Raw genomic sequence first — 26,176 nt, forward strand, 5'->3', positions numbered from 1 at the left:
CACTTAACAAATACCATCATTATTTATGTCCACACTCCATTTTAGCCCTCACTGGTGAAGATGATCTATAACAGGTCTTAAGGCAGGCAATTCCTGATCTGACTCGAGAAAATGGTGAGAGAGACTCTTCAAAAATGCGAAGTACTATAAAATGGAAAAATAATTTGCCAGTTTTTTAAAAAGAATTTATATTCTAATCCAAAAGAAGCAGTTGCATTTCCTGTGAGTCTGGGGAAAAATTCAAAAATTGGACTTCATGCTTTGAATATTTATATATAATTATATAAATAGTTACAAATATTCACCTATAATAAAACTTGTTTACATAAATTTGTTCAGTTTGATTGAAAAATCCACCAGATGCCCATCCTATGAATTATGCAGTCAAGGTTGAAAATCAGAACAATGTATTGAATTTTAATTATAATTTAAAACCCATGCTTGAAGAAGATAAGGAGTGGAAAGAGGATTATACCAGTGGGTAGACGATTTATTGTTTTAATGTATGCAGAACTAAAATTTAATGTACAACCACTTTACCTCGTTAAATTTTAGATTTAACTGTGTATTAAGCTCTGACAAACATTAAAAGGGCACTTGGGAGTTTTGTAGACCCACAAAATTGACGTCTAAAATTAGCCCCAAATCCCATTTGGATCAAAACAATCTCTTTGCTTTCAAGATCATTTAGGAAATAATTACATATAAATGGCACTCTTTGAAGAGGGTTTCTTTAATTTACATTTTTTTATCTTGAGGATGTAAAAAAGCTGACTAATAAAAGATCATGCATAATATTGTCTAACAGAGTAATTAGCAACTGCTTTAAATCCCTAACTCAATTTCCACAATAAAAAAATCAAGCAAGGTAGCTTTGGATGTAGATATTTTTCAACATAAAAGACATTATCTAGTGATAGTTCAGGAAAATATCCAACACCTCTGAAAGCCGAATAGAAGGCCCAAAACTAATTAATGGAGAATTTTTAGTGCTTAGAAAGTGCAACTACAATTCAAACTTAAGTTGAAATAACATGAAAGAAATTAGATAAATGGTGATATTTAAGTCTTTCCCCCACCCAGAATTTTTTTTATTTTTTTCCTTAGCATATTTTAGAAATTATGGTTTGTTCAGGAGAATAAAAGATAGTGCCTTGGCGTGATATAAAAGAGCTAGCCCTTTTGAACAAGAATAACCACCCTATTCCCTGCCCACTTGAGAATGCTTCGAAACATTAATTTATGAGTCATCGGGTCAGCCGATATGAAGTAGACAGGCTTTCTGGTTTTCCTGTTGGAAATTATTCCCATTTGATTATGAAAATATCTTGTGTTATTTAGTAGAACAAAGCTTCAGATATGGAATAGTGTTCTGATGGTTTGTTAATGCTTTAGAACTAGAAAAACCTAAACACATTTAAGGGACTGTTGTGCAATTTAATTTGTTTTTAAATTGAAAACTTTTTTATATGATTTTTAATTTAATGTATCCAGCTTTCAAAGACAGATTTCCAATAAAAAAATTTTGTTTTAATGGTTTCATTTGATCTCATTATTTAGGTCTCCTTTGCCTGAGTACTTTTTGGTTTGGAATCTAGTTGGTTCAAAAAAATAACTTTAGATGCAACTATATGTACAGAAACCTTGCTGTCTTCATTTGCCTCATAAGCACTAACTTTTAACCCTAAATGCCTTAAAAGATTTTGACTCTTCCAGCAGCTGAATGCAACTTGTTTAGCTTTCTGAATTTGTCAATGTGAAAACAAGCACAGCTTCATTATTATTGTTGCTTGACGTTCAAGTAGTTCTGCTTCTTGACTCAAAATCCAAACTAGAAGATTTATAAGTGATATGGCTTTCCCCCTACCAGTTAATTTGTGTTGCATATATATGCGTGTGTATATATTATACATATAAAATATATGTGTACAAATTACATAACAAATGGATATCTAGTTTCAGTAAGTTGAGTATTGCCTTTATTGGTTCTTAACTGTGGGATAATATATACTATACAGGTACCATATATGATGTCCAATGTTAGCCCAGCAACCAGAAGATAATCTTATTTCAGAGCAAATTATATTGGAATGCAAAGGTCACAGAACATGGAACCTAATGACTAGATATTTAAAGTGGGGAGCTTCTCAGAAGGGAATTTACGAATCCCAAAAGATGATTGGAAAATATTGGTGGATTTGGTATCAATATGCTTAAAACTTAAATATTAAAGGTCCAGTTGTTTCTGAAGGTTTCCAAAATATTTAATGACTTTCTTACTGTTCCTAAGTAGATGAGAAAAGGTTACTGTACCTAGCTGCATTCATACTTCTGAAATTTTGACATCTCTGAATTTTAAAGCTGATTCTCTTCTGGTGTATTGTGGAATGAGATTGAAATGTACCTTTGTTGGATTCTGTTACTGTTTTAAGATGACATTTTTATCTACATGAAAGCATAATGGATCCAGTTATTTTAGAGCCCAGTTCTCTCCTTGAAGCAAGTCAGGAATTCTAGAAGGCATATTAAAACTTTCGGACCATCAAATGATCATTTTGGTACATTACTGCAGTGAATGCATGATAAAATGTTCCCCCAAGTGATCTTGAAAGAGTTAATGCCCCACTCTGATTTTCTGTCAGAAAGAACTATAGGCACTGGAAGAATTGGACGCCAGACCTCTCATTTCACTGCCTGATAAATATTTAATACTCCTGCTGGGTGCGGAAAGACTATTCGTCAACTGGCTCATTGAGAAATTTCCCTCCCATCTATTCACAAACAGTACACAATATTAGAAGAGGCATAATTTCAACTGCCAGGTGCTAAAAAAGATTTTCGAACTGTATTAAGTGAAATAGAGGTATGAAGAGAATTATCCTTTGACAGCCACGATAGATCATCATCTATGGAATGATGGTCCTAGATATGGTGTCCTGGGGTAGCAGGAGAAGCTGAATGGTGACCAGTCCTCCCAACAATTATTGTTTTGGTTTTTGCCTTTCATTCAATAGTATTTATTGAGCGCTTACTATGTGCAGAGCACTGTACTAAGCACTTGGAATGTACAAATCGGCACCTGCTACCCCCCTAGGTTTCCCTTTTTTTCCCCTTTCCTTTCCTTCCTTCTCCTGTGTCATCTTCCTTGTTTCCAGGCCTCTCACCAAGCCATTCCAAAATCCAGAGGCCAAGCCACTGTCTAGACTTCTCGCTGACTGCATGGGATGTTCCCAGAATTGTCATTCCGTGGATAATGTTTTATTATTAACCCCTTTCTCTGTGCCTTAGAATATCATTCAAGCTGAAAGTAACCAGAAAAAATTTGAATTATCTGCTTAGTTTCTTAAGGAACACTAAGGTGTTCAGGCAGGTGGGGATTAACACTTCAAGTCACTTAAATGTAAATAAACATTTGTTTCATTAAGTTTTACAGTAGCAGTTTTATCACACTATTAAAAAAACTGCTTTGGGCTAGAAACCCAAGAATTACCCTCAGCATAAGACTCTGTGCCTTCATATTTGCTGGTTGCCAATTTTTAGATGCACCTGTCATGTTAGCATCTCTTTCATGATAAAAGAGAAGACACTTGTATAAATTGACGGAAAAAGACTCAAGTATCCTTGAGAAAACTGAATTAATCATATATTTTTTCCTCCGAAATTTGATATTCAAATTAGTACACAATCTGATTCTCCTTTAATTCAATCATATGATTCTTTATCCCACCCTTCCATTTAGTCCTATTTATAACTATAAAAATATGATTTTTCCCTAAAATGTGTAGGGATAGGAAAGCAGTAGTGAGTCTTTCATCGTAGAGCTAATCCGATAGTTGCAGGTAATTACTTTTTTTCCTTTTGAACATGCCATCTTCATAACTCTTTTTCTATTTCTCAATCCATCCTCCCCGACCCTTTTCCCATTTCAGGCCTCTCAGTGGACAGCTCTCACTTCTCTCCCTTCACACAGAAGAGTCCATTGACCTCGATCCCTACATTTCAGGTGACTCTGAGCCCATCTGGACAGGAATCCCCTCTTCTAAGTCCTATCCTGAGTGATGCTGGTGGTGTCGGAGTTGAAGACGAGGTGGAAACTAAACACAAGGTAAAGTGTTGACGTTTCAAAATTCTTCAAAAAGAGAAGAGTATTTAGAGTAAGCAATGATATAGGTATGCGATATATACTGTATTTGAATTCCCCCACGATTTCTGCCTTAAACGGACATGGACTTAGATTGCGAGCCCCCTATTGGGCAGGGACTGGATCCTACCTGATTAACTTGGATCTATCCAAGCGCTTAGAACAGTGCTTGCCACGTAAAAAGAGCTTAACAAATAGGATTAAAAAAATGGATGCATTTAGTATTAGTTGCTTATTTGGGCATCATATCATTAATACCATTAGTTGCAGGTTACTGCAAGGGGAATGAGAAGAAAAGATGTTAATTGGTTATCTTAGACCAGCAATTCTCAACTATTTTGTCTAGTTCCTGGTGTGAGAAAACCCGGATCAGGCAATATTAAGGATAATGATGGCCAAATAGTTATATTTAGAGAAGTCATCAAGTGTTCAGTGACATCTTGTGGGATAACATAGTAAGTGAAATTCTACCAGGATTGTTTCTGAATCATATCTTATTTAATATTTTTCAAAGTGGTTTGGGTGAGGAGATAATGAATGTGTTCATTCCATTTTAAGAACATGTTCATTGGATTCAGATGAATATTTCTTACAACTATATGGAAATTGGTTGTAAATACTTGTTGAACTAAGGCTTGAATTCATGGTTGTTGATAAAACTGAAAGGGAAATTGTACCGGGACAAGTACAAGGAAGCGTTTTTGGGGAGGAGAATTACTTAAAGGTTCTAAAATAGTGGCAGGAAATTTAGAACTAATGTATCACAAAATGAATTTAAGTAAACAAAATGCTGCTTTAGGGTGAGGAAAGGTAGTTCTGCTAGAAAGGGCCGTTAACACTACTGTGTAAATCAATAAGCTCCTCATTATCAGAATTCCCACAATTCCTCTGATGACTGCATTTCTTTAGCTTGTTGGCAGCCTATACCCAGTTGTGCCATAGTGCATGGGTAAAACAGAACTGAATTTTCTGGCTTTCTGAAAGGCTCTGTGTGAGGATTTGAAACAGGCAGAAAAAAAGAGCCTTTACCCTCAGAACTCCTTGCAAGAGCAGAAACGCTCCCATCCTTCCCCTCTACTACTTAATAATGTTGGCATTTGTTAAGCGCTTACTATGTGCCAAGCACTGTTCTAAGCGCTGGGGTAGACACAGGGGAATCAGGATGTCCCACGTGGGGCTCACAGTCTTCATCCCCATTTTACAGATGAGGTAACTGAGGCACAGAGAAGTGAAGCGACTTGCCCACAGTCACACAGCTGACAAGTGGCAAAGTTGGAATTCGAACTCATGACCTCTGACTCCAAAGCCCGTGCTCTTTCCACTGAGCCACGCTGCTTCTACCCACCAAGTAGCTGCTTCCTACCCACCAAGTTTCGTGCTGCGTGCACATTTACCCATCCCTGAGAGGAGCTTTGCTCTGGGGCAAACTAAAGAGGCTTTTCATTCTGAGAGAAATCCTATGGCTTTATAGACCAAGAGATGAAAGTTAAATCCATTTACCATATGGTATTAGGATCATACCATACAGAGCACTGTACTGGGTGCATGGGAAAGTACAGTTCAACAGAGTTGGTAGACGTGTTCCCTGCCACACAGCACCTACAGTCTAGAGGGGAGGACAGGCATTAAAATAACTTGGAGATATATGAAAAAGTGCTGTGAGGCTGATGTTGTTGGGGTGAGCATCGAGTGCTCAAAGTGTACAAGTCCAAGTGCGATGCAGAAGGGAGAAGGAATAGGGGAAGACCTCTTGGAGGAGATGAGATTTTAATAAAACTTAGAAGTTGGGGAGAGTTGCGGTCTGCCAGCTACAAAGAGGAAGGGACTTCCAAACAAGAGGGAGGATGTGGGCATGGGATCGGCGGATAGACGAGATTGAGGTACAGTGGGTAAATTGGCCTAGAGGAGGGAAGCATGTGGGCTCGGTTGTAGTAGGAAATCAGCTAGGTAAGATAGGAGGGGATGAGCTGAATTGGAGGGAATGAGCTGAGTAAGTGCTCTAAACCCAGTGGTAAGGAGTTTCAGTTGGATGTGGAGGTGGATGAGCAACCATTGGAGGTTCTTGAAGATGACTGAATTTTTTTTAGACAAATGATCCAGGTATGAGAGTGAAGTATGGACTAGAGTGGAGAGAGGCAGGTGGTAAAGAAATTAGCAAGATAGACGTAGTAGCCCCAGTGGGATATAAATGTATGGATCAGTGTAATGACAGTTTGGAGCGAAAGGAAAAGATTAATTTTAGCAATGTTGTGAAAGTAGAACTGAAAAGATTTTATAAAAGATTGAATGTATGAATTGAATGAGGGATGAGTTGAAGATAATGCCAAGGTTGCAGGTTTTTGAGAGGGGGGAATGGAGGGATCTACAGTGAAGGGAAAGACAGGGGAAGGGCAGGATTTGATTGGGAAGATGAAGAGTTCTGTTTTTGGCATGTTGAGTTTGAGGTGTTATGGAACATCCAAGTAAGGTTGACCTGAAGGCAGGAGGAAATACAAGACTGCAGAGTAGAAAGATCAGTGTGGGAGAGGTAGATGTGGGAATCATTCATGTAAGAGATGATAGGTGAAGCCATGGGAACTAATTAGTTCTCCAAAGGAGTGAGTGAAGATAGAGAATAGAAGGGGGCCTTGAAGGATTCCCATAGACTGTTCAGAATGATTTAAATAGTTTAGGTGACTCGCTTAATCATTCTAGGAGCCTATTTGTCAGGTTTCAGTTGTTCCAGAAAATATGATGGAGGAGACATGTGAAAACTATGTACTAGTAGTGGGAAGAAGGTTATAAGATGTGCCAGTACAAATAAGTCAGGATGAAGTAGCTGACTGAATTACCTGAGTATGCATATGTGCAGAGAAAAAGATTAAAATATTTAACTGCTAAGGGTAGCTGTTGGGATATGGCTAGGGTGTTGAGAGTTAATTGGAGAAGACTTGCAGGGGGAGGTGGGATTTTAGGGAAGTTTTGAAGATGAAGAAAACTGTGTGTGGTAGATTTGGGAGGAAAGGGAGTTTCAGGTTAGGGGAAACAGCATGAGCTAAGTGTTGGAGGGGAGAGAGTTCAATGAGGTACATTAGAAGGTAAGGTTGGGTGGAGTGAAGATTTTTTTTTAATGGTGCCAGGCTTATTTTGTGCCAGACACTCTACTAAGCACTGTGATAGATAGAAGAAGCAGCATGGCATAGTGGATGGAGCACAGGCCTGAGAGTCAGAAGGTCATGGGTTTTAATCCTGGCTCCACCACTTATCTGCTGTGCGGCCTTGGGTAAGTCACTTCACTTCTTTATGCCTCAGTTACCTCATCTGTAAAATGGGGATTGAGACTGTGAGTCCCATGTGGATATAGTAAGCGCTTAACAAATACCATAATTATTATTATTAGATACAAGCTAATCAGGTTGGGCACAGTTCATGTCCCAAGGGGAGCTCATAGTCTTAATTGTATTCTCCTTAAGAGGCAAGAGAAGGCAGAATAACTACATTTAGTAATGTAGCTGTGGAAATATCGTGGTTCTGCAGAGTGGCAAAATGTTTTTTGTTTCATTTTTATTATATCCTTCTTGATGATACTTCCACTTGTTGGACTTTTCAGCTGCCCCTGCCGATTAAACCAGTGATTTCAGGGAGCAGTTGACAGTGACTTCAGGATCTCTTTCTAGAGTCATGGCCAAGAACTCCATGTCCATTATCATGAAGTTGTATTTTGGGTTATCCCTTAAGGGAAAAATAGCTTGCACTTGCTGACACCGAAGCACTGCTACCACTTTTCTGCCCACTCACACAAACGTTAAGAGCTGTCTGCAGTTTTATTCAATCTGCAAACCAGTCAATTCATCAGTAATATTTATTGAGCACTTAATGCGTGCAGAGCACTGTACTAAGTCCTTGGGAAAGTACACTATAGCAGAGTGAGTAGATGTGATCCCTACCCAAAAGGAGCTTACAGTCTACAGGAGCAGATAAAAATTAAAATAGATTTCAGAGAGCTGATATAGTAGAGCATAAGACTTTAAGTAATTATTGTGCATAGTTTTTTAATTAGATGTAAATCTCTCCACATTTGGAAGTACACCACTCGAATTTCTATTTTGAAAGCACTTTCAACTGCATCTTATGCAATAAAATTTTTCCTTTGCCAAGTAATAAGAGTAGCCTATAAAACATAATCTAAGGGGAAAAATTCCTTTGGACCCTTGCCCTGGCTACGTTTTGTTCTGTCGACATTGTGATAAGTGTCTTTTCTACCTGTAAAATTCTCTGGAAGCCTGGCCAGGATCCATTTGACTGCCCATGGCTTTTGTCTCAAGTCCAAATGATAGAAAGAATTTGGGGTGAGACATAGATGTCTTTTTAAACTCCTTCCTTCACCTATAACTACTCCTTTTCAATCTTTGGCCTCATTCAAACCATTATTATTTTTTATTATTACTGAAGTAATTGTTTCTCCATGGGTGATAAGTATTACAGGAGCATGCATAGAGATCTGAATTCTTGTTCCACGTCTCAGTAAAGATCTGAAACAGCGTATATTTAAGATTTTGGAATTGTCCAAGGAATGCACTTTTTTTGAACTTTGCCCCTGGTAAATGCCTTTTTTGAATCTTGCCACTCACTGGGAGAAGCAGCATGGCTCAGTGGAAAGAGCCCAGGCTTCGGAGTCAGAGGTCACGAGTTCGACTCCCGGCTCTGCCACTTGTCAGCTGTGTGACTGTGTGCATGTCACTTAACTTCTCTGTGCCTCAGTTCCCTCATCTGTAAAATGGGGATTAAAAGTGTGTGAGCCCCAAGTGGGACAACCTGATTACCCTGTATCTCCCCCAGCGCTTAGAACAGTGCTTGGCACCTAGTAAGCGCTTAACAAATACCAACATCATTATTATTATTATTTTCAACCTCAGTGCGGCGAGCTGTAGGAAACTGCATTATGTACAATATTCATTTTAAGACCTTTATCTTAAGCAAGCAATTTTTATATTTCTTTTGGTAACTTAATGTTATCAAAAGGATATTTTTATAATTCAATGTTACCTATAGTTCAGTTACTCCCTGACTTCAGAGGTAAGTAATCCATTTGGATGAGCGACCGTAATGGAATTCTTCCCCTCACCACCATCCCCAGTCCAACAGAGTAGCTCTCTTAGTGGGAGATGGCTAAATATTTCCCAAGTTTTCTGAATTTTAAAATGTTGAATAGCATTATTATTTTGCCTTGCTTTCTTGGAGAATTATCGTGTGACTGCATGTTTGTTTAGCCACCTTTTTTTCATTCCTGTCATTTGCCGACGTGTTTCCCCTTCTTATTATGTTATTTTTCCCCTCCCTCCTAATAGAAATTGGTGAGAACAAACAACATTCGAAAGGTATGGAAGCAAAAAGTTGCAAAACTGCATCTGAGCAGTGTTGAACAAATGCGACTTTGCTTTGGGTGCAATTTATTTCATAGCAAAATACATGATTTTGCATCATAATGATGCAAGCTTAAGTAGAAAGCATGTACTACTTTACTTTTGGAGTATCATCATGTATACCGTATATACCATTTGCCACTCATGGTTTCTTCAGTCTTGGCCCGCATTCAGGGTCAGATTACCTCAATTAAGGAATATGACCATATTTCCATAATGACAAGACATTTAAAGGGTTACTTCCGTGGGTGGATAATGGTAGGGGCCAGAGGGCAGTTTTCAAGGATTAGCCGAGCAATCAGTGGTGGTAGTTGAGCGCTTACTGTGTGCAGAGCACTGTACTAAGAATTTGGGAAGATACCATAGAGCGAAATTAGAAGGAGTAGTCCCTGCCCACAGGGAATTTACAGTCTACCTGGGAGACAGACATTAAAATAGACGTAAGTCATTCAGTCAATCGGTGGTATTTGTTGAGCGCTTCCTGGGTGCAGAGCACCGAATTAAGTGCTTGGGAGAGTAAAATATAATAGAGTTGATAGACACGTTCCCTGCGACAACCTAAAATATGAGGTTGGTCATCAGGAGTAGCAAGGAAATCACAAATGATCTTCCCTGCACTTCCAGGTGGGAGAGGATGGGCTATTCTTCAGGCTACTGGCAAATACTTGAATTCCTATGGAGGTGATCTGACACTGCTTGCACTTTCCATGCTTTTTCAGGTAGATCTGGTGGTTTATTCTGCAGCTTTAACTACTGTGGTATCCCAGGGTTTCTTCCTTCAGGCTTTGTAGGGCTGTTGGGTGTTCCAGGTGAGCGGTTTGCTGAATTATTGTCTCTACAGTAAGACTTCCTTATGGCTCTTTATTTGGGCAGGAAACGACAGCAAACTGAAGAAAGGGATTTTATTAGAGAAAAGCACAAAAGTGGATCTGAGGTCATGGAAAAAACAATGGTATCTTGGAAGGAATCGTATTGGAATTTTTAAAGTTTTGGATCAATCCTGATTTTAAAAACTCTAAATATTTTATTATTAGTTTTCAGTGGATAATTTTATTTAAATTGAGAAAATTTTCCTCAGGTGGTTTCTATTTACTTTAAGGTAACTGTATCCTGCTGTTGTGACCAAAACTTTATAAATGTTTAAAACCCTTTCATTAATTTTATAGTGGTTTATATGACAAAATATATGACAACCAGAGCAGTATCAGATTTTTTTAAATATAGCTCTCCCTGAGTCTCTTGGCATAGGTTGAGAGTGGATACAGTCAAATCTCCTTGAATGTGTATTTTCAATAGTCTTGACTAGCACACTTTTGGAGAATGAGGGACCTTTATTCTGAGAACACATGTTTGTCTGGATAGAACGCAAGGAAATGCCATAAGAAACTCCCCTGTGTAAGTATGACACTGATCAGGGACATGAATACTCCATTATTCGTTTTCCTTACCTTGGGATTCATCATTCATTCATTCAATAGTATTTATTGAGCGCTTACTAGGTGCAGAGCACTGTACTAAGCACTTGGAATGTACAATTTGACAACAGATAGAGACAATCCCTGCCCAATTACAGGCTCACAGTCTGTCTCATCAAAAACATAACACCCATCTTAGAGGTGAACTGACTGTAATGTTTAATATTTAAACATCTAATGTTATTTTCTTATTCCATTAAGTAAATGTTCTGAGAAAATAAATGATTTTAGAATCTAGGAATCCCAAACTAGGTCTTGTTAAACCAAAATATTATTTTATCGTTTGGGGGTTATAACCTGTCGGTAGTAGTTTTCCTTTGGGTTTTAGATTTTATTCCCCAGAATAATCAGAGATAAGATAAATTTAGTGATTTTTGTTAGGTGGAGCAATTGAACCTACAGAGTCATCCTCATTAGTCCAGTTCCGGCACTTTTCTGCCATATGAACTTGGGCAAATCACTTTACTTCTCTGTGCCTCAGTTACCTCATCTGTAAAATGGGGATTAAGACATGGGGATTAAGACTGTAAGCCCCTTGTGGGACATGAACCGTGTCCAACCTAATTAGCCTGTTTCTATCCCAGTGTTTAGTAGAGTGCCTGGTGCTTAGTACAGTGCCCGGTACATAGTAAGTGCTTAACAAATGCCCTAAAAAAAATCAGTCAGTCGTACTTATTGAGTGTTTACTGTGTGCATGACACTGTACTAAGAACTTGGGGGAGTATAGCACAGTGATGTGACAGACACAATGAGCCTACAGTGTAGAGGGTCTACCAGAGTTGATAGACGCTATCCCTTCCCTCAACTAATTTACAATTTACAGATACACATTATATGTTCCTGCTATTCTGTTTTCTATTTTGACAACCTGAGCTTCGATGGCTGTAATATTTAAATTGATGAGTTGAAACAACATAGTTTAGAAGAAAGAGCACAGGATTCAGAGTCCTAGGTTTAGTCCCAGCTCTGCCACTTGCCTGTTGTGTGACCTTGGGCAAGTCCCTTAATGACTCTGGAGCTCAGTTTCCTCATCTGTCAAATGGGGATTAAATACTGGTTCTCCCTCCTCTTGTCTTTTAGATTGTGAGCTCCAAGTAGGTCAGGGACTCTGTCTTATCTCATTATCTTGTACTTTACAAAGCACCTCTGTGTGTGTGCCCTCTCTCTCTATCTCTCTCTCTCCCTCCCCTCAACCCCTGCTCCTTCTTCCAGTTGCTTTCTTCCTGGCACAAGGATTGCAATATTGAGCATATCAGCAAGGGTGCAGAACACTGGGAAGTACACGAGAAAATGTTTATGCTCAACACCCATTTATGGCTGAAGCGGATATAACAGAGGGCAGCTGCTAAGTGATTCTATGGTCATTTGCATAGAAAAAAAGAAAAATTATGCCAGGACAGAACATGATTCTCTTATGGGAATAGAACTGGTTGAAAATGGGCTACTCAAAATGTGAAAGACAAATAAAGTTAGTAATTATTTCTGATCCATCTGTATGTGTGTCTGGTTTTTATTTCAGCGACCCCCAACGGACAAAGCATATTTCATAGCAAAGGAGATTCTTGCTACAGAAAGAACATATTTGAAGGATTTAGAAGTAATCACTGTGGTATGGAATCTATCATATTTTTTTATCATTTTCCTTTAATATAGCCCTAAACAAAATTAAGCAGAATGGAAAAAAATCCATGTAGGAATTTTTTTTAAGTAATATAGGTATGTTGATAGGTACTCAAAAAGTGATTTAAAAGTCCATACATCTGTATTCAGTTGCTGTGGGCTCCGTATTTCCAGAAGGCAATTTGTCCTGCCTAGCCAGGAGTTTGTCTAGGCCAGGGAGAGGTAAATCTTATCAGCTGAGGCACAGACTGAACAGGTAATGTTGCTGAGAGCCTTAATGTAACAGGTCTGCCAACTGGGTGGATTTGTACTTTCCCAAGCACTTAGTACAGTGCTCTGCACATAGTTTGTGCTCAAAAAAATACCATTGATTGATGGGTCAAAATGGCAAACAGGTATTTAGGGGTGGTGAGTAGTACAGAGCAGGCATTCCTAGAGGTAAGAGGGGCAAAGACTAGCACAGAGCGGGCAATTGGGAGGGAGAGGGAGGCGAAAGAGATACCCTGGGTTAAAGCTGGGCACTGCACCCCGATCCAAGTCCATGAGGGCAGAGCTGCCTCCCCTGAAAGGGCTGGATCGGGGGCTCCCTGCCTCCCCTCCCCCAAGACACTCTGTATGCACGAGCCGCAAAGCACGTGAAGAACTGCAGTTCGTCCATACTGATCTCTCGACCAAGGGGGTTTCAGAAGTAAAAATGGGGTGCACAAGAAAGCTGGAGATAAATTGGCAGCAAGGACTTGCACCAGCACTGCTTTGCACCCTGTGCTGGTTCCCTCTGCAAGGTTCCACCAGTTTTCCTCTGTCATTCTTGGAAATATAATTTGCTACTTTTTTTAACCTCCTGTTGGTATTTTCAAATAGTTGGGCTTTGAAAGATTTATAGGGTAGAGTTTGGATTTGATTGCCAGGTTTTTTTTCTTCTTTTCAGTCCAGGTTTTTGAAGTCATTAGGCAAGTCCATCTGCCCATTATCCTAACTTTGTATGTATTTGCAATTTCTGAATGAATCCTGGGTGACTGGGATCCTGCACTAGTGCTCTGGTTGAAGGAGGATCCCTAAAAGATCCCCATTTTTAAAAAGGAAAGAAAAAAGTGCTTTAAAAACCCTCCAAATCTGCTCCAGTTGCCAGTGCTGCCTGGAACTCATTATTCAGTCAGTACTGGAGGCAGGGGGTGACAAGGTTAGGAATAACCAGAATGAGTCCCAAACTGTAACAGCAGCACATTATTTCAAGACAGGGTAAGGGGCAGGGGAGGAAGGAGCGAGTTTCTCTTCCTTCTTCCACCCAAAATTTACTGCTGCCCCTGGAACCAGAAAAATCAACATCCCAAGCTATAGTAGCAGTCCTTTTATAGAAGGCAGAGTAGCTGGGTCACTGCTCCATCCATACTAGGAGTGAATCTCTTCACTCTCTCTTTCCTTTTCCTCCTCCTCCCAAATATATTCTTTAAATAAATAATTGGCAATAACTACAAAATCCTCTAAAATTTTTTAGGTCAATTTTCAGGTAAATAGCGAAATCTCATTTGGATGCTTCTTACTTAAATTGCTGTTTTATGTAAAAGTGATTTGTACTGATATTGTTACATGTGTGCAAGGAACACAAATCTTTCACCTAATAATTTCTAGTCCCAATCATATGAAATCGGAGACATCTTGAATTCAGGCACAATCATGTTGACTTTTGAAATGGTTGAGCCATGGCAAACCAAACATTCGGAACTAAATGCAGTACAAATTAAATGATGTAATACAAAACTAAAGGATATTTTTGCTGTCCATTTCTGTAGGGGCAATTGCATTATGTGTTCTTTTGAATATAGGGAGAGAGAGAGAGATCTAAAACTCTTCCTTCTACCTAAATATCCTTAATATTTTTGGGTGCTGGGATGGGAACACAGCCTCTAGCTGGGTTATGTTAATAACTTCATAATTTTGCATGTTATAATATTTCGATTGTTTTTCCCCTACAGTGGTTCCGTAGTGCAATCATCAAGGAGAATGCCATGCCTGAAGGTCTGATGACTTTATTGTTCTCCAACATAGATCCTATCTATGAATTCCACAGAGGGTTCCTGAAGGAGATTGAGCAGAGACTGGCAATCTGGTAAACAATAATAGAATGGACAGCAGGCATGGGTCAGCTCTTAGGCATTCTTTGAAAGTTCCCAAGCTGAACCTTTGTCTGCACTTCCTCCACTGACTTCATACCTTTAAAAACCCCTTCAGAAGAACAGTGAATCAGGCCAATTATCTGGAGCATACTTTTAAAGAGTCTAAGTAGGAAGTCATTTCATCCGAGGCAGCTAATTGTCTGGTTCTAGAAAAGAGGAAGAAAAGGGATAGTCTTTGAAGTGTATTTTGTCTTTCACCAGATAAACTTTATTGCAGTGCACATCTCTGGAAAATGAAATTCAATCATTGTTTCTATTTGTTTGACTCCCAGTGTCTTATTGTCCTCCTGTTTGGTGTGCAAGTTGGGTGATGGGTAGTGGTAATAATAATTATAATTATGGTATTTGTTAAGCCCTTACTATGTGACAAGCACTGTTGTAACCACTGGAGTAGATACAGGATAACCAGGTTGTCCCACATGGTGTCACACTTTTAATCCCCATTTTACAGATGAGGTAAACTGAGCCACAGAGAAGTGAAGGGGCTTGTTAAGGTCACACAGCAGACAGGTGGCTGAGGCGGGATTAGAACCCACATCCTCTGACTCCCAAGTCCTTGCTCTGAATCAGTTACCAGCAAATTGTAGCTGCTCATCCAGTTTCTAATTCTGTTTGTGCATATTTCAGGGAAGGGCCCGCCACTGCCCGTGGGAAAGGAGATTACCAACGGATCGGCGACATCATGCTTAGGAACATGCACAATTTAAAGGTAGTGGCGTGATTCTGAAAAAATATTTTTCCCTTCCTGTTATCCAGAACTGCAGTGTTTCCTGTATAATGAAATTACACCCAAGCTTTCATCTTCTTTCTTTACCTCTTTCTCTGTGTTACTTTGTTTTTGTTAGTTTTTTCAAGGGCCTACAGTAGAGAGCACTGTGCTAAGAAATGGAAACAAATACCCCCAAGTGAAAATTTAGACACCATCCCTGGCCCCAAGAAGCTCAGAATCTAAAAAGAGGGCTTGGAAAGGAGTGGGCGACAGACACATAAGACCGTGAGCTCCTTGTGGGCACGGAACGTGTCCCCTAGCCTGTAAGCTTGTGGTGGGAATGTGTCTGTTTGTTGTTATATTGTACTTTCCCAAGTGCTTAGTACAGTGCTCTGCACACAATAAGTGCTCAGTAAATACGATTGAATGAATGAATGAAACGTCTACCAACTCTACCGTATCGTTCTCTCCGGAGCGCCTAAGATAATGCTCAGCACCCAGTAAGGTTCTCAGTAAATACCATTGACTGATAAGGAAGGATGAAACCGTAAAAACACAAAAACGATGATAAACAAGAGGGATAGGGCATGGTAGCTAGAAAAGCCAGTTTAACACTGCTCCCAGGACCACAGCTACCTCCCTCCCAATGTTCTGAAAGTTGAGAAGGGCTCACGGTGCCATAGCTTCCCCACCCTCCTGACTGGAAAAAGAGGGCCCAGCCAAAGTCTCACTAGCCTGGGGGATGGGAGGAGAGCCAGGGGTTACGTTTTCAAGCAGCAAGTCCCGGCCATACGTTGTAAAGAGACAGACTGTAGGCTTACACTCTTGTCGGTTCCTTACCCTAAGGCAGACTGTTTTCAAATTCTGTTTAAAACTCTTCGTGTTACTGTCATAAAGGAGAGGAGTGGACTGAGAGTTTAAGAACGTGATTTAGAACAAGTCTCTGACATCTCTGGAGGCAACTTGTTGTACTCTCCCAAGCGCTTGGTTTGGTGTTCTGCACAGAGTAGGCTCTCAATAAATACGATTGATTACACAAGGGTACCATGGCTAGCTGTGCCAGTTGTTGGCATGAGGACTTCTTTTCCTCTATTCCCTTTGGGTCACTGAAAGTTGAAGAAGTTAGCATCGAAAAGTTTGAGCGGCTCAAAACCGAGTCTGTCAGTGGGTATAGGAGGTATCTAGCCGTTACTAGAGTCGTACGTATTTTTACATGGAGGGTCTTTGGCCTCTCCTGACCTGCATAGAACAAAATTCGGCACCTGAAATTTGAGTGAACTTAACCCTATTATATAGGCCTCCAGACACAAACCCAAAAACCCCCAAAAAATAACCCAAGAGTGAACCACTTAATGGTTGCTCTTCACCATAAGAAACGGGCCACAGTTATTCTCAAATAACCCTTAAACCTTAAATGATCCTAATATGCCTATTTCCTCCGGCTTCCCTACCAGCCTCTTTCTCTCTCTAGTTAGATCAAACACCTCACTGTAGGTGCTGTAGTAGTAGTAAGCAATAATAACGGTTATTTATAAAATGCACTGTACTGAGTACTTGGGAAAGTACAGCAGAAACACAAAATAGGTTCCTGACTTCAAACTAAAAACCTAAAACTAGCTGTCACCCCAGTACCTTCTCCCAGTACACCCAGCTCATCAAACAACTTTTCTTCTTTCATGAAGCAAAGGACTCCTCCTCCCCATATGATTTTCTCCATCATCAATGCGCCTGTTTTTTATGGACCTCTCACTTTTTGCTTCTCTTTTCCTATAACACACACAAAAAAAATACCCCGCACAAACTCTTGCAAAAAAGTCTTGTAAAACTAACTCTTGTTAGTTTGGATAGCTGAGGGAATCCCTTTTATGTCTTCTTCCGTGATGATAATAATAGTGATAATGGTGGCATTTGTTAAGCGCTTACTATGTACAAAGCACTGTTCTAAGCACTAGGGGGGATACAAGGTGATCAGGTTGTCCCACATGGGGCTCACAGTTTTGAATCCCCATTTAACAGATGTGGTAACTGAGGCACAAAGAAGTTAAGTGACCTAAAGTCACACAGCTGGCAAGCGAAGGAGCCAAGATTAGAACCCATGACCTCTGACTCCCAAACCTGGGTTCTTTCCACTGAGCCTAGCTGCTAATATCTGGATGAGGTTGTAAGCTTCTAGAGATGGGAGCCATGCCTATTTTGTTTGCTTTTTATAGCATCTCAAAAAGCCACACATTGATAAGCACAGAATATATTTTTAAGTAACTACAACAGGGTGGTATTTCCACCATGGATTTTTTTTTTATAGGGGGGAGGTTCAGGGTTTTCTTTGTATTCATGACTTGGGTGGGTGCTCTTCTAGTCTTATACAAAGGTGGGAAGTTTTTTTCACAGCGTTATTAAAAAATTAAAAAGTAGATAATGGTATTTATTGAGGGCTTCCTATTCAAAGCACTGTACTAAGTGCTTGAGAAAATAAAAAACAACAGAATTGGTAGACATTTTCCTTGCCCATGAGCTTACAGTTTTGAAGAAAAACTGATTTTAATGGTACTTATTAAATATTTACTGAGTGCTAGGAAATATACTAGGCGCTGGGGTAGATACATGCTAATCAAGTTAGATACAGTTCATGTCCCACATGGTGCTCACAGTCTTAATCCCCATTTCACAGGTGAGGTTACTGAGGCCCGGAGAAATTAAGTGACTTGCCCAAGGCCACACAGCAGACGAGTGGTAGAACTGGTCCTTCTGACTCCCAGGCCTGTGCTCTATCCACTAGACCACACTGCTTCTCTCATCTTCTAAATCAGTAATACTTTTCCTTGGTGCTCTTCTAGGAATTCACTAGCTACTTGCAAAAGCATGACGAAGTCCTGACAGAACTGGAAAAAGCGACAAAGCGGCTAAAAAAACTGGAGATGGTTTATAAGGAGTTTGAACTGCAGAAGGTTTGCTACTTGCCTCTGAACACTTTCCTGCTGAAGCCGATTCAAAGACTGATGCATTACAAACTGATCCTGGGGCGACTGTGCAAGCACTATACACCAGAGCACAGGGACTATACTGACTGCCAGAGTAAGTCTTCCCCCCAGGTATGGATCAGTTGGTGGGAGTTGGACAAGATAACTCTCATCATCGTCATCATCAGTGAGATTTATTGAGCGCTTACTATGTGCAGAGCATTATACTGGGCACTTGGGAGAGTACAGTTCAACTGAGCCTCAGTTCCCTCACCTATAAAATGGGGATTAAGACTGTGAGCCCAGCAGCGTGGTTTAGTGGAAAGAGGAAGGACTTGAGAGTCAGAGGACATGGGTTCTAATCCCAGCTCCGCCTCTTGTCTGCCGTGTGACCTTGGGCAAGCCCCTTCACTTCTCTGTGGCTTAGTTACCTCATCTGCAAAATGGGGATTAAGACTGTGAGCCCCACCTGGGACAGCCTGATTTCCATGCATCTACCCCAGCGCTTAGAACAGTGTTTGGCACATAGTAAGCGCTTAACAAATACCGTAATTATTATTATTATTCTTTTTATATAGGGCATGGACTGTGTCCATCCTGATTATCTTGCATCTTCCCCAGCATGTAGTACAGTGCCTGGCACATAGTAAGTGCTTAATAAATGCTTTTTTTAAAAAAAATGCTAGCTGACACATTCCATGCCCACAACAACTTTAAGGTCTACTTAGGATGCTGTCATCTCAGAGGTTCCGAGTTCAAATCTAACTTGGTGTGGCATCTTGAAGTGGCATTTTGAATCCTCTCATTTAATCCCCACTCCTTTTTTGGCCTCTTAACTAGAGTGCAAAAGATATTATTTAAACTTTTTAGGTCAGAAATAAAGCTGCTTTATCATCGGCCTCTCAGATTTTTGCCGAATACCAACAGAGTGCCCAGCACTGTTGTAGGAACTGGCCAGTGTACACTTTACTTGGGAAGAGTTCTTTGCTACAAACAAAGAACTTTGAAGAGTCCCCTTGATACATTTCATACTACGGTTTATGGTAAGAAAACAAAGGTTGTCTCCACAATGAGGGAATAGTAAAAGGTAGCCAGTGCCGTCCACATAACGAATCATTAAAAATGGTGCGTATGGGTGGGGTGGAGAGGTTTGTTGGTGGCAAATGGGTGAGAAAATAGGCAAGGGGAATCTTCCTTGGCAACTAAAAGGAACCCAATTCAATAACTTTTCTACCCAGTAGCCCGGATGAGATTTGGGTCTTAGGATAGAAAGGCCATGTAAGATTGCATGGTGGGCTTTGGAGGTCTGTGGGGCTTGGTCTGAGGCTGATAAATGTCTGACTGTATTGCCATCTCTCCAAACATCGTTCTCTCTATTTTTGATGAATGCTGATACACTTATCCCAAGGTGAAAAGTTCTTCCCTTCTTCTGTGAGAAGCGTTGCAGTTACTTTTATTTCCAGATTGCAGTAATTTATCTTTCAAACACAGTAAGTAGTTTATCTGGAAGTATCGAAAATTACATACCAGATTCTACTACAGTAATTTTCTGCCAAAGCAGGTTCATCAATCTTCAGGGCAGGATATTGGTTAAAAGATCATTTCTTTTGGATAAACTAGGTAAAATTTCCAAGCGAACTGAGAAACTAATTACTGTGAAGCTGTTTAATCCTTGGGGATTGTGTAATGCCTTGTAAAGAAGTAGTACAGACCCCATACTTGTGTCCTTTGACATAAACTTGTTTTACAAGAAATAGAGCAAAAAAATCTTTCAGTAAGGTGGTAAATAAGGCTTCTTGATACTCTGTCCTGATTTGTGTTTTACCAGTGCTTTTTTTTTTCCTGTAGATGCATTAAAGGAGATTACAGAGATGACATCCCAACTCCAGCACAGTTTGATTCGTCTGGAGAATTTCCAAAAGCTGACAGAGCTACAACATGACTTGCTTGGCATTGATAACCTCATAGTGCCAGGCAGGGTGAGTGATTTCTTTTGTTTAACATTTTTTGAGCTAATGCTTTCCCTGAAAGAATACTATGTTTTGTAACTGCATTATACTTTTGTGGTAGGGTGCTTTGTAAGAGAATTCTTGAGTAAAATAATAATGTCACCAAAGCCTGTCTGTTTGACTTTCCCAACATCTCTCCATCCAAACTGCTCCCACCCTGGTCCAGACGCTTATCATATCCCACCTTGATTACTGCATTAACCTCCTCGCTGACCTCCTTGCCTCCAACCTCCCCCATCTCCTGTTTGCTTCCCTGCCCGGGTCATTTTTCTACTTTTTCTAGAAAATCATTCTGCGCACATCTCCTCATTCCTCAAAAATTTCCGATGGTTTCCCATCCGTCTGTGCATCAAATTCCTCAATATTGACTTTAAAGCACTCGATCAGCTTTCCCCCTCCTACCTCACCTCACTCTTCTCCCACTACAACCCAGCTTCGGCACTTTGTTTCTCTAACACCGATCTACTTACTGTGCCTCAATCTCATCTCTGTTGCTTCAATCAATGATATTTATTAAGTGCTATACTAAGCTCTTTAGAAACTTTAATACAACAGAGTTGGTAGGTACTGTCTCTCCCCACAAGGAGCTTAGAGTCTATAGGGGGAGATGGACATTAAAAAGTAGATCAGGGAGAGGGGGAATAGTATGGCATATCCAAGCGTATGCAAAAGGGAGAAGAGGAAATTAAGGCTTATCTGGGGATGACATCTTGGAGACAAACTCAGGCAGGGAAGTTTGAAGAGGAATGGTAGGCGGGAGATAGGGCGATACCTGGAGGTAGGTGTGGGCTTAAGGGGGGCCAGATTTGGATAAGGAATACATGGACATCCTTGAAAGCAGTGGGGAAGAAGCCACTGGGGAGTGAGGGGTTGAAGATGGTGCTCTGGGAGGGATTAGGGGAGGGGGCAATTGCTTCGATGAGCTGAGAAGCACAGGTGGAGGGAGTGGAATTTTAGAGAATGAGGGAGATCTCTCGAGATACTGCTGGGAAGGATTGGAGAGTCAAAGAGAGGGTTGGAGGAAGAAGGACTGTAGAAAAGCTGGGGAGATTTTAAGGAGACCACCTCCAATGGTTTCAGTTTTACCAACAAATTTCATAGGTCATTAAGGCCAAGAGATGGGGAGGGCCAGAGTAGAGGAGTTTTGAAGAGAGAGTTAAAAGACTGAAGCAACTGTTGCACGAAATGAGCATAGGACTCAACAAGGATGGAGAAGTGTTGCTGCTGGACCGTTAACCCCTTGTTCATGAGCTCCCTACTTCTTTGTATCTGACAACCCACAATGCTGCCCATCTTCAAAACCCTATTAAAATCATATCTCCTCCCAGAAACCTTCCCTGACTAACTTATCTCCCCATCCTAATCTCTCTCTCTTTCGTGTCACCTCAGCTCTTGGGTCCATACTGCCAGCACTAGAGCACTTACGTACATGCTTGGAGCATAGTAAGTGCTTAACGAATACCGTAATCATCATCATTTCCGTGTACTCTGCTCCCCCATGTGACATTTACTTTAGTGTCTGCCATCTCCACTAGAGGGCAGGTATCATATTACTCTGAGTACAGCAAATGCTCAGCAAATATCATTATTTGATTGATTGCAAGGTGAATATTTAGGAATCTCTTTTGTTTTTCAAAATTATTTGATAACACCCTTCTGGGAAATAAAAATTCCAACTAAATCTAATGTTATTGTGTAACTGTGCCCTCGGACACAGAGAAATGGAAAACGTAACAACGTGAAGAGATTTTTTTTTTCCCGTGTTCTTAAGTTATCGCATTTAAATAGACTCATGCTCAACTCTTCCCTCAGCTGAAAGCTTGCTCTGAGCTTGAGCTACAAAATGAGAAGAGAAGTAGCATGGCCTAGTGGATAGAGCACAAGTCTGGGAGTCAGAAGGACTTGGATTCTGATCCCAGGTCCACCACTTGTCTGCTTTGTAACCTGGGGCAAGTCACTTAATTTAAAACAAGCCTCAGTTACCTCATCTGCAAAATGGGGACTGAGACCGTGAGCCCCATCAGGGACAGGGACTCTGTCCAACCTGATTATCTTGTATCCATCCCAGTGTTTAATACAGGACCTGGCACATCGTAAGCTCTTAAAAACACCATTAAAAAAATTGGAAAAATAAAATGAATATGAAAATCTTCAGGACTCGGATTTTGCAATTCTCATGCTGTCTTGCCAGAATTGAAATCTCTTTCTGTGGCACTACAGTTACAAACTAGAAGTCTGGCCACATTCTCTCAGATGTTTCAGGTGGTTTAAATGGTGGTCCCATTTTCATGTGGAAACATTTTGCACCTTTAATTACACTGCATGGACAATCCCAAAATCGGCTACTCAGTGAGAGGTAAAGGTGAATCTTCTTTTCTCTCAGGAGTTTATTCGGGAGGGCTGCCTTTATAAGCTCACAAAGAAAGGCTTACAGCAGAGGATGTTCTTTCTGGTAAGTTCTTTCTTCTTGTGTCTTTTACTTAGTTTAGTACTCTGTTCAGAGTGGGTCCTCCATAAATGCTATTGATTAATTTTCCTATTCATAGTTCCCAATAGATCAACTTAATTTGATGCAATAATTCATTCAAGTAGCCAAACCGCATAACCTAAACTCACAAACCAGAGCCAGAAAGAAATTGAATTAAGCTTTAAAGAAACCAGGTGTAGTCAATAAAACTCAAGTAGTACTGAAAATATGACCATCACCACACTGGTACTGGATTTCTTTTGGTGATTTCTGCTCCTAATACCAAGTGAAATTTATCATTTTGGAAAATGGGCAAAGGCTCATGGAAAGTCGGGGAGCTAGTAAACTTTTTTCCCATCTCTGCAAGGCAACTTCAAGTGAATGTTAGATAACCTAGTCAAACTTTCATTTAGGCTTTCTTTTGCTCAGTGCTTCTTGTAGAGAGAAATTGTTTCTCATTTGTTGTTACTAAGTAAAGCAGTCAGTAGACTGTTTTATCTGCAGTATAAAATAATAGGGACCTAGGAACTAAGAGTGATGAGCAATAAAAATATGTAATATCTTACAGAAAAATATGATTAACATTTGTTAGTGGTTTATGAAAAGAATAGGGCTTATCATCACCATCATCTTGCAGTTGTAGACTTAGTCACAGAGAGATTAGAGGATTTACTCAAATTTATGAATCACTGGCAAATTTGGGAATAGCACCCCAAACTTTGGGCCCCTTGTTGCTTTAGTCATTCAGTCAGATGGCTTCCAAAATGAGCCCAAAGAGGTTGAAATCCTGTCCAATGTGGGAACAATATCTAATACCACATATGTAAATTTTATACCCTTTTCTGGTCTATTCTTGGCCTGAGATACAATGACTGATTTTTCCATGGCTTAGGATAAATTCAGAATCCCTGAGAGGGACAGTAGCAAAAGAACATGTTACAAGAAATTTTAGAAATAAGGAATCATGGCTCAGAGATTGAACATTTATCTATTTTAGGTCATGGCCGCAGATCTATCTCAGATTCATAATTTACATTTGCTTTTAGAAAACTGAGCAAAGCCTGCTTCTGCATGTTTTTTAAAAAATGTTTTAAACATTTTACCCTTTTAATATTTTAGTTCTCAGATATGTTGTTATATACAAGCAAAGGAGTCACGGGTTCTAATCATTTCAAAATTCATGGCCATCTCCCTCTTCATGGTATGCTGGTAAGTCATTTTTAATAACTCTTCCCTCAGTCTCTACTCAGTATCTCAATCACTTCTTTCAGTTGCTGTACCGTTGTCTGATATGAAAGCACTGGGCATTTGCTTAGTAGGCAGTGTGACTTAGAAGCCATGTGTTATTTTAAGATTACCAAAGATACCAAACTGGCAAACCCCTTTAGCCTAAGTGGTCAGGAATATCGTCTCCTATCGAGTCAATATTCATTATAAGAAGAGCTACCTAGGTGAGATTCTTAATCTTTGTACCCCTGTATCAAAGCAATTAGTGTTTATTTCATTTCTCATAATATAGTACCATCTGGGAATATAAATCTATTCTTTGTTTTCCATCCCATACATGTGACAGCTTCTTCCTTGCCAGTCCTAACCCTCTTCCCACTCTGCCAGGCAGCTTTATAATGAAAATGTTCCTGTTTTTCTGTGCTTGATTTACAGTTGATAGTACTGGATCCCCCGGTGAGTAACATTTTAGAAGCCGTTCCTGGCCACCCATTGGCGATTGCATTTAGTCAGCAGAAGCAGCACTGTAGCGCTAGTTCCTAATCCTTTAGAATTTCCATGTAAAGGCAGATAGAATTTAATCAACACATCTCAATCAGTTTTCAGATTGTTTTTCCGTTATGTACTGATGAAGCTAATATTCAGCTACCTGTATTTTCTGTGATTTGTGTCTTTTCTCCTCTCCTTAGGTGGAAGAAAGTGAGACTGACTGGTCTGTTCCACACTGTTTCACTATCTATTCAGCTCATAAAACCATAGTGGTCGCAGCCAGGTAAGCTGATTCTGAGCAGGGAATTTGGGGTGCACTTTCAGACATAGTAAAAGATCTCTTGGGAGAGTATAATGTGACAGAATTAGCAAACACGTTCGCTGCCCATAAGAAGCTTAGAGTGTAGAGGACAAGCTAACAGTCTGGAGGAAAATGTCTGGAGTTGGTCCCAAGAGAGGGTGTAGGAACGCTTTGAAGAGATAGAAAATCAGTGCAGTGAAGAAAGGGTGGAGGAATTGGAGTTGTTTATCCTGGAGAAGAGATGGCTAAGAGGTGATGTAATAATGTTCTTCAGATTTATGATGGTTTTTATGAGAAGGGTGGCAAACAATTGTTCTTCACCTGCAAAGGATCACGTGATAGAAAATAATTCCAAATCACAACAGAGCAGAGTGTGGATGCACCCAAAGAAGGACTTTTTGACTTACAGAATGATCCAACATTTTAGAACGTAACCCAGAGCAGTTGGGAAAAATTTGGTGTCTCCACCAGTGGAATTTTTGAAAGAAAAATAATTTTTGAGACCTGTTGATGAAACTCTGTATTGCCAATCTTCCTAAAGCATGAGGCCAAATAGAATCGTGCCCTACTGCTCCACTCTTAGAACTGTAGCCTAAGCACAAAAACATCACATAGAACAGAATGTTGTAGGTATTTTCAAGTGACTTTTCTGATTGAAATTTTCAAAGTGGGGAGCGGCTAAGTCTTTTATGTGGTCTATAAACATTGTAAAAATCACTAATAGAATAAGACTGAAAATGTAGAAGCTTTTGAAACAAAACTCATGACATCTTCTTTCAGCATTTAATAAAGAGAATGACCTGAAGCTAGTAAGATCACCTTTTTCAGTCCAGATAGTTTTTTCCATTTTTCATTTCAACAGCAACATCAACAAGTTGGTGTAATTGGGGTGTGAAGCAGCGTGGCCTAGAGAAAAGAACATGGGCTTGGGAGTAAGAGGACCTGGGTTCTAATTCCGGCTCTGCCACTTGTCTGTTGTGTGACCTTTGCCAAGTCACTTAACTTCTCTGGGCCTCAGTTCCCTTAGCTGCAAAATGGAGATTAAATCCTACTCCTTCCTACTTAGGCTGTGAGCCCCACATGGGAAAAGGACTGTGTCCAACTTGATGATCTTGGATCTACCCTATCGTTTAGTACAATGCTCGACACATAGTAAGCACAAGTACCATAATTATATCCAGTCAGAATTCCATTCTCATATGGTC

At 40.0% G+C, this 26,176-nt stretch overlaps 1 protein-coding gene across 4 annotated transcripts in view; it reads left to right on the forward strand.

Annotated features, from left to right (window-relative positions):
• FARP2 (FERM, ARH/RhoGEF and pleckstrin domain protein 2) overlaps positions 1–26,176 on the forward strand; it is a 117,781-nt gene that overhangs the window by 80,275 nt on the left and 11,330 nt on the right. For all 4 annotated transcript variants that reach the window (XM_029068760.1, XM_039912481.1, XM_039912482.1 and 1 more), the window contains exons 14-22: positions 3,930–4,105; positions 12,538–12,627; positions 14,612–14,745; positions 15,440–15,521; positions 18,356–18,593; positions 20,327–20,457; positions 22,871–22,939; positions 24,074–24,163; positions 24,871–24,953. In XM_029068760.1, coding sequence (XP_028924593.1) covers positions 3,930–4,105; positions 12,538–12,627; positions 14,612–14,745; positions 15,440–15,521; positions 18,356–18,593; positions 20,327–20,457; positions 22,871–22,939; positions 24,074–24,163; positions 24,871–24,953 — 1,093 coding nt within the window. The remainder of the gene's footprint in view (positions 1–3,929; positions 4,106–12,537; positions 12,628–14,611; positions 14,746–15,439; positions 15,522–18,355; positions 18,594–20,326; positions 20,458–22,870; positions 22,940–24,073; positions 24,164–24,870; positions 24,954–26,176) is intronic.

This window comes from Ornithorhynchus anatinus, chromosome 7, assembly GCF_004115215.2.
Source record: "Ornithorhynchus anatinus isolate Pmale09 chromosome 7, mOrnAna1.pri.v4, whole genome shotgun sequence".
Lineage (NCBI taxonomy): Eukaryota > Metazoa > Chordata > Mammalia > Monotremata > Ornithorhynchidae > Ornithorhynchus > Ornithorhynchus anatinus.